The sequence below is a fragment of the Halyomorpha halys genome, unplaced genomic scaffold, assembly GCF_000696795.3.
Source record: "Halyomorpha halys isolate HHAL.00 unplaced genomic scaffold, Hhal_1.1 Scaffold1341.1, whole genome shotgun sequence".
In the NCBI taxonomy this organism is placed as follows: domain Eukaryota; kingdom Metazoa; phylum Arthropoda; class Insecta; order Hemiptera; family Pentatomidae; genus Halyomorpha; species Halyomorpha halys.
In genome coordinates, this window is record NW_027110471.1 from 62543 (window position 1) to 71530 (window position 8988).

General features: G+C 29.1%; 1 protein-coding gene across 1 annotated transcript in view; it reads left to right on the forward strand.

Moving 5' to 3' along the window:
- LOC106689355 (prohormone-2) overlaps positions 1-8592 on the forward strand; it is a 42085-nt gene extending 33493 nt beyond the window's left edge. Inside the window, exons 4-10 of the mRNA XM_067048644.1 lie at positions 182-382; positions 3031-3121; positions 3207-3314; positions 4112-4212; positions 7499-7602; positions 7698-7782; positions 8335-8592. Coding sequence (XP_066904745.1) covers positions 182-382; positions 3031-3121; positions 3207-3314; positions 4112-4212; positions 7499-7602; positions 7698-7775 — 683 coding nt within the window. The 3' untranslated portion in view covers positions 7776-7782; positions 8335-8592. The remainder of the gene's footprint in view (positions 1-181; positions 383-3030; positions 3122-3206; positions 3315-4111; positions 4213-7498; positions 7603-7697; positions 7783-8334) is intronic.
- The last annotated feature ends 396 nt before the right edge of the window (positions 8593-8988 follow it).

Below are 8988 nucleotides of genomic sequence, written 5' to 3' on the forward strand. Positions count from 1 at the left end.
CAGAACTCCAATTGTCCATTTTTATTTTAATAAGTCTCTTGGCCACTGCCGTTTCAACCTTCTAGCTGGACTGTAGGGTCTTTCTACCTCTATTATTTTATTTTTTATTTTTATAGTTCAATTATAGCTACTGAAAAACGTAGTCAGTAATTAAATATCTGATGTTTTAAAAATATTTCAGACGTTGGAGATAATTCCTTGCCAGATGACGTTCCCACCTTGCCCAATATTATACCCCAGATGGAAGAACAGAGCTTCGACACCAACCAGCTAGGTGCTGGGGAGAAATACGAAAAGTCATATCCCTACATCAGCAGGGAACCCAACTACGGGATGTTATTACGGAACGCGGCATTGAAAGAGTCTCTTCATAATGAACCAGGTATACATTTATCAGTTTGTAAATATGTATCTTAACACATTAATCATTGTGTAAATACGTATCTACACGCATTTATCAATGTGTAAATATATACCTAAAACATTAATTAGTGTGCGAATACATATCTACATACAGAGTGAAAATACATAATTCCTCAATTCATCGGTATGAAAATACATAGTGCTATGTTTCATTACCGTTTGTCAATGAGAATCCTGAATAATTACTAAAGATAATTATCCAAAATGATTTATATTAATTCAAATTATTTTTTTTTCTTAAAACTATTATCATTGGATTACTTTTCTAAAGGCACTTAAGTACAAGAGCCCAGAAGAAAAAAGGCAGTTATCTCACCCTAATTTTTGATTACTTTAATGAAAACTATGTATAATTACTAGTCAAAATTGATGAGTCTGTCAAGTATACCTAGGGGGAATAAAAAATGGCGGCTGTTTCAAAATCTTAAAAAGAACACTAATTTTTCATTCGGAGCTCTATATCTTTAAAACTAACAACACTAGAAAATCTAAGAGAATATTATTTAAAGAAGACTAAATATTCTGAAATATTAGCCCTAAAAGAGCTATTTACGTCCAAAATAGTTCTCGAGATATAGCTTTTTAAAAAGCAAAAATGTACTGAAAGATTAGGGGTTAGTTAATTTAATTTGAGAATTCTATATCTCAGGAACTATGTGACGTACAGATGTCTATTAGCACTCAAATTAAAGCTAGTTTAATGGACTATTATGACCTTTATCTTTGTAAGAATAGTAGTTTTCATGATATTTGCTAAAATAAATTGATTTATAGTTGTTCGGACAATAAATTTGATTAATGAAATTTTTTTTCAGAAATCATTGGACGTACGGACGTCTGCCAGCGCTCAAATTAAAGCTTGTTAAATTGACTACAAAATAGTGTTTGTCTTTGTAGGAGTAGTAGTTTTTATGATATTTGACAAAATAAATTCACAAAATGTTAATTTCTAGTTGTTCGTATAAAATGTTGAATTTTTGAAAAAATATATTTCTAGATCTATAAGACGCACATATGTCTGCCAACACTCAAAATAAAGGAAATTTAACTTACTATAAAGTAGTTTATGACACTTATCTTCGTAAGGGTAGTAGTGTTTATGATATTCACATATGAATATGAATTTGGAAAATGAAAATTTGTCTGAACTACTATAAATCAATTTATTTTTGCAAATTTCATGTAAACTATTACTCCTACGAAGATAAACATCTGACCAGAGGTTCCATTCCTTCCAATGGCCCTTCTTCCACTAGAAGTTTCCTTCTTCAACTTTTATATTTATGACCTCCTTCTTGGTAATTTATGACAAACGGGATTTATCTACAGGTGACCAACCTATTCTAATCATGATGGGGTGCCGCGTTTTTCATTTTGTCGGACCGAACTGATTTAAAACATTCAATGTCCCAGGCCGGATCAAGTGTGCGAGCAGTAACTCTTCGAAGGATGGAATGCTTCACTCTGCAGGATACAAGTCGTGAAGGGATGTGCAGTTCTTGACGTGTACGAGCCATAGGTCCTTGCAGGAAAGAAACTTTGTTCTGTAGGATTCGAGCCTCCAGTCACGAAGGGTAAAGTTTGTCCTACCGGGTACGATTCGCAGGTCCTTACAATAGGAATAAAAGGAATAGGGCAGGGGAGGTAGCCATCAGGAACTAGTGTGATATAAAAATACATTAGATACGCCAAAATAAAAAAAGGAGGAAGAATATAATGAATCCAAATGTGTAGTATTTCCAAGGTATTCAAGGTACCGAATCACGGGTAGTCGTATATTCGTTTTTTTATATTTCTTTATTAAAATATTATATACACAATTATGGCAATATCTACATGGTTTATACATTAAAATATTAACAATTCAATCAATAAATTATTACACAATATTTATTATTTTTTTATTTTAATACCAGATCAAGGTGGGCCTTACATGGTTGATATAACTTATATTATATATATTTTTTAACATTTGATTATGAGGGGGTATAGTCATACAAATGACACCCCTAATTATATAAAATGTTCTTATTAAAACAAAAAAATAATAAAATAAATAGATAAGAATAATGCTTCTTAATAAAAGAGGAAAGTAAAATTAATAGCACAAAATAATGATATTGGTACACTTAAATAAAACCAACAATTGGCTTCTAATAGTAAAAAGAAACAAGTTAATTTGAAAAAGGGAAGAAAAGAGAAAAAAAAATAGTAATAAGTAAATAGAGGTAGTGTGACTATGAATTAATTTTATATTTATTAAAAATTTATAAAATAATGTCCTGCAGCAGTCTGGGCTTCAGTCTTCGGGTTGAGGTTGGGTTTCCCAGGTTGTAGGTCACAGCTCCTTTAACTGTCGGCAACTGGGAGTGGAACTTCATGAACCTTTTTTGATATAATCCTCGATTGACTCCATTAAACAATATTTAATACAGACATAGGTAGTGCATAGTGAGAAGCGGTGGATGTGATGGTTCATCAGCTCGCTCATAGGTTGCGTCGCTGCACAACACACTAATCAGAGACAGTCATAACGTATAACTTCACAATCCCATAAGATATCCATATCTACCATATATTTATAAGTATCATAATATTCTTATATAGTTTTAGGATACGGTGACCTATCATTGTACAACATGATGGATGCAAGGAGAAAACGTGATGTACACAAAGGAGGAACTGCAACTAAGAACAGGTATTGGCTTGTTACATATTATCACTTATATTATTATATCAAATAAGTTGCTTAATTATCATTATTATTATTATTTTTTATGAAGCTTCCGCTCAAAAAGAGATTATGATCCATATGATTTGAGCCCAGAAGAAATAATATCCCTCATGAGGTTATTGGAGACTCAAAGAAGACAACGCGTTCATGACCAGAGGTAACAAATAAAAACTAATATTTAAAATTTTCAATAATGAATTACAGTTAATTGTTATATAATTTGCTCCTTGGCTTCTCCTAAATTCTTCCAAAAGTTCAATATCTTATAAAAATTAATTCTCAGAAGGCATTTTTCATCTTATAACTTTCTTGAACAACCTGATCTTTTTAACGTAGTCCAAGGTCGTCAATCGTTTTCTTTTCTCTTTTTTATTTATTTATTTTTTTTTATTCTTCGACTGTTAAAGTGAGAAAGTAACCTATAATTATTTTTTATTATGGCTGTTTATATTTCTATGTATTTTTTGTTTAAGTATCTCTGATGCTCCTCAGCCCTCATTCATTGATTTCTTTGTATTATTCTAAAGGGACTCTTCCCAGAATAAATAAAATATTATTATTATTATCTACAAAATTTAACAACGAAAGATTTGCTTCAACAGCACAGACAAAATAATTATTAATTATTTCATAGTTTTGTCTATAATACTGAAGCACATATATGGTTCAACCACAGGCAATTAGCAAAAAAAATTCGTTACTTCCAAAATTTGGATTTTTAAAGGCTTCTCACCTTTTAATTGTATTATCATTATTTGATTGAGACATCTCCAAAACATATCATGCTACTACTAATAGTAATTTTTAGTTTTAAGAATTCATTGTTTGCTTTCAGCATTTTACTTCAAGCTTTCCTTAACTCAAAATCATCTTTTATGTACTAAGATATATATTGCTCAAAACTATGAAACTATTATTAGTAATTTAGTAAATTGTAATTTAATTTTCTAACAGAAACAATTGGCCTGCATACGGAACAGATTCTGAAGATTTCGATTTACCTGAACGACATGAAGACAATGAAGCAGACAGTGATTCTAATTTTAACCATAATGGTAAGATCTCAAAATTTTTCCTTACATTTTTGAAGCTCCTTGATGAGAAATTATGATCTTCTTTTGTTGTTTGCCTCTGAGTACTACTAAATAGAATAGAACAGAAAATTTACGATTTACTAATTTTTTTTTTCTTACCTCCTTTATTGTAAATATATATAACAATATTAATATATACCTAAGTTTATAAACTTGTAACTGGTGCCCTTCCTTTGCCATATGGCAGACATACTATTTTTTTTTTCAAACACAATTATAGCGAGTAGGTTGGTCGATGTACATGTCACAATCTCACAAGAGGAGATAATAACACAAAAAAAAGGCAATCCTTCCCCACCGGACCCACCCAGCTAAGACCCCCGGGCTGCGACGGTCCAATATATATACTTTTCAAGCAGATAATTATAGCGAGTAGGTTGGTCGAGATACTACATTTCACAATCTTACAGGAAGAGATCATAACACAAAAAAAGGTTATCCCAATACATTGATGCTTTTGAACATCTATTTCACTAACATAAGGTCTGTTCCAACAACGACTTCTAATTATCCAGAACTGCGAGGAGCATACACAGTATACATTTTTGGATGGTAAAACACTTACTACGCATGCTTCGAACAGTCAGAAGTGGTTCTTGGAACCAAGAATTCGACATCGACAACAAAAACATCGATGTTTTAAAACATCAATGTTCAATATTAAAATATCGATGCTTACAAAACATTGCCAAAAATACATTGATACTTTTGAACATCCATTTCAGTAACATAAGGTCTGTTCCAACAACGACTTCTGATTATCCAGAACTGTACGGAGCATGAGCAGTATAGAGTAGGGATGGGATATCGAAAGAAAAATATCGATATGGATATCGATATCGGATAGCAATATCGATATCGATATAATATCGGGACTAGAATATCGATATTTTAAAATATCGAAATATCAATATTGAAAATTTAACGAATTAAAGTAATAATAATTATAAAATCATAACATAGCAAGACAAATGAAGACTTATTTGAACACCACGACAACCATATCATAAACAGAACAAATATAAACTAAAATATAATTGTTTTATTGAAGAAAATTTAAAAATAGATCATCGATGTTTTATTTTGATAAGTACATATTTATTTCGATATTTCCTTTTGTTGTGATTGATAAAGAATACGAGCATCAATATTCCGATATTATTTTATCCAAATATCAATATTTTGTTCAAAAAGACTAGAAAACTGTATAGTGATTTTAAAATGGGAATATCGATATTTTATTTTGATAATTACACATTTATTTCGATATTTTACATTGTTGTAATATCTATATGGTATATAAGAACAATATTACGATATTATATACAATAATATCGTAATATTGTTCTTATCGAAATATCGATATATTGTTTAAAATGATTAAAATAACATATAGGAATTTTAAAATAGAAATATCGATATTTTATTTTGATAATTACATATATTTATTTCGATATTTTACACTGTTGTAATATCGATGTGGAATATAACCAACAATATTCAGATATTATTTTATCAAAATAACGATATTTTGTTGAAAATGACTTAAATAGCATATAGGAATTTTAAAATAGGAATATCGATATTTTATTTTGATAATTACACATTTTTTTCTCGATATTTTACATTGTTGTAATATCAATATGGAATATAAGAACAATATTGCGGTATTATTTTATCAAAATAACGATATATTGTTTAAAATGACTAAAATATTAAATAGAGATTTTAAAATAGGAATATCGACATTTTATTTAGATAATTACATATTTTTTCGATATTTCACATTTCGATATGGAATATTAGCAACAATATTCCGGTATTATTTTATCAAAATATCGATATTTTATTTAAAAAGACTAGAAAATTGTATAGAATAATTAAAAATGGAATATCGATATTTTACTTTGACATTGCATATTTATTTCGATATTTTACACTGTTGTAATATCGATATGGAATATTAGCAACAATATTCCGGTATTATTTTATCAAAATATCGATATTTTATTTTAAAAGACTAGGTAATTGTATAGAATAATTAAAAATGGAATATCGATATTTTACTTTGATATTGCATATTTATTTCGATATTTTACACAGTTGTAATATCGATATGGAATATAAACAAATATTTTCCGGTATTATTTTATCGAAATATCGATATTTTGTTCAAAATGAATAAAATAACATATAGATATTTTAAAATAGGAGTATTGATCTTTTATTTTGATAAGTACATATTTATTTCGATATTTTACACTATTGTAATATCGATATGGATTATTAGCAACAATATTGCGATATTACTTTATCGAAATATCGATATTGATATTATCAACAATGTTAAATACCAAAATGAACATGAAATCGTAAAAATAAAGTATCAGATACCTTATTTTAACTTTTCATAAAATGTTATAATTTTCTTATTATATATTATATTATCGAAGGAAAATATCGATATTCCGATATTATCGGTTACTGGATATCGATATCAAAATATCGGATATTGGAGACAAAATATCGATATTTCGATAATATCGATATCGATATCCCATCCCTAGATATCGAGTGGAACTTACTACGCATGCTCAGTACAGTTCCGGATATTCAGAATTGATTGTTAAAACAATGGATGTGACATCGATAAGAAAGAATCGATGTTTAAAAATATAAATGTTCAATGCTTACAAAGCATCACTAAAAATCCATCGATATTTTCATAACATCAGTATCGATTTCGCATCCCCTAGTATTTTTCACCGTAGTGGGTAAATTAATTGTCAGGTGTGTGTTTATTTCGGGTAAAATAGATTTAGGTTATATATAGGTGTGCTAGTGCAGTGTCACACTAGTGCTTCGACTAGTTTTTTTAGTTAATCATTCGAGATTTTTTCTATAATTAACAAGTTATTATTTTTCCTTAGATATTAAATTTTAGGACACAGACGTAACTAGACCATTGGGGGCCTATGGCATATTTCTTTTTGGGGCCCGGGGTGGAATCATTTTTGGTGCCTGGGGCGAATGGAATGCCTTAAAGAAAACTATTGTAAGGAACCCAAGACTTCAAAATCAGCTCTGCTTTCATGACAGAGTTATTTCGTAGCGATTGAATAATTTCAATTATGTCACATAAAATATTTTTTACTCAATATGATTAGAAGTTCTTTTGAAAGAAGAGTTATCAAAATATATGAAATAAAGTTGGAATGATTCTTATTTATTTACCATTATTTGACAGGGGGATGGATGGATGGGCCAATTCCATCATTGAACCAAAACCCACATGAGAGTGACTTTTGGCCAAGGAAGTTTAAGAGATTTATGGTTTCTAAGCGTCGTTCTGTATGTTAAATTTTTATTATTAATGTATTTAATAAAGTGTAAAATATATAAGAGTTTCTTGTAGTTGCCTTGAATATATATATTTTTTATTTTAGGACGAGCCTCTTTCTCAGTTGAATTCCCCTTATGATTTTCCTGAGGGAGTACCTTTGCAGCGACGTTTTATTTTATAAATATGAGGTATTTTATTTAATTATTTTAATAGTGTTCAATCAAAGTGCTCTCTGTTCAAAGGTTATAACTGAAAAATTTAACAAAACTATTTTTTAGTGTAAAAATCTTTGTCGATGTGGTTGTGTATAATTACATGGTTATTACATTTGTATCCCTAAAGTATTTACAAGAAATAAACATATATCAATATACAAGGTTTGTCTGATGACTGTAGTGGTTCACATTGCTGCAGCTAGGTTGTGTCATTTCAGCTTATAACAGTCAAGCAGCAGACCAACAGGTAGTAGCAGGATCACTATAGCTTCTTTCTGAACTAATCCAGCTGGTCTTAATCCTTAACAAATCCTTAATCAAATCCTTAACAAATCCTTAATCCTTAACAAATCAGCCCCAAAACTGAGAAAAGGTTATTTGGATCAAAGGTAGGATTTTTGTTCCTTATGCAAGAAAAGTTTTATAAAATATCAGTTATAACCTTTTTAGCATGAGGTCTTTAATTATATAATAAATAAAACTTCTAATTATTTTTCTATTAATGCAAATTTCTTGTTGTTTCAGGCCTATTGCAAAACAACTCCATGAATATATTTTATTAAATACACATTTATATATTTAGGGTAAACATTAACACGTTGCCTAATGTAATACCTGTTATCCAAAAATTTTTAAATGTTTTAAAGATTTTATTAAAATGGGAAGAATTGTTATTTATCAAGATAGATTATATATGTACCTTCCTAATATATTCAAAAATATAGGCTAGTTATTTGATGTAATATGTTTTTAACATTAAACTTTTAAATTTTAAGCATCGCATATTTATCTTACAAGTTATTAATATATACCTCCATAATATACTTAATGTTTTTAGTTATCAAGCAATTGGTCGAAGAGTGGGATTAAATGATAAAACAAACAGTAAATCTAAAACTTCATTTAACGTGCTCTGGCATTTTAGCCTGTATTTAGGGCTTTCTTCAGTGTCAAGCAACTTTTTAATATATAAACTTTATGATAAACTTTAGTCGCATGGGATATGAAAATTTTTATATTGTACAAAGATAGTTAGGGTGGCAATCGAGAAAGGTACAGCATTATAAAAAGAAAATATTTATTGGTAACCAATATTTCACCCAACTTCGCAGGTCTTCATCAGCGCTAACAATTAGAGCATAAAAATAAAGAGTTATATTATAATTTATAATATTATTT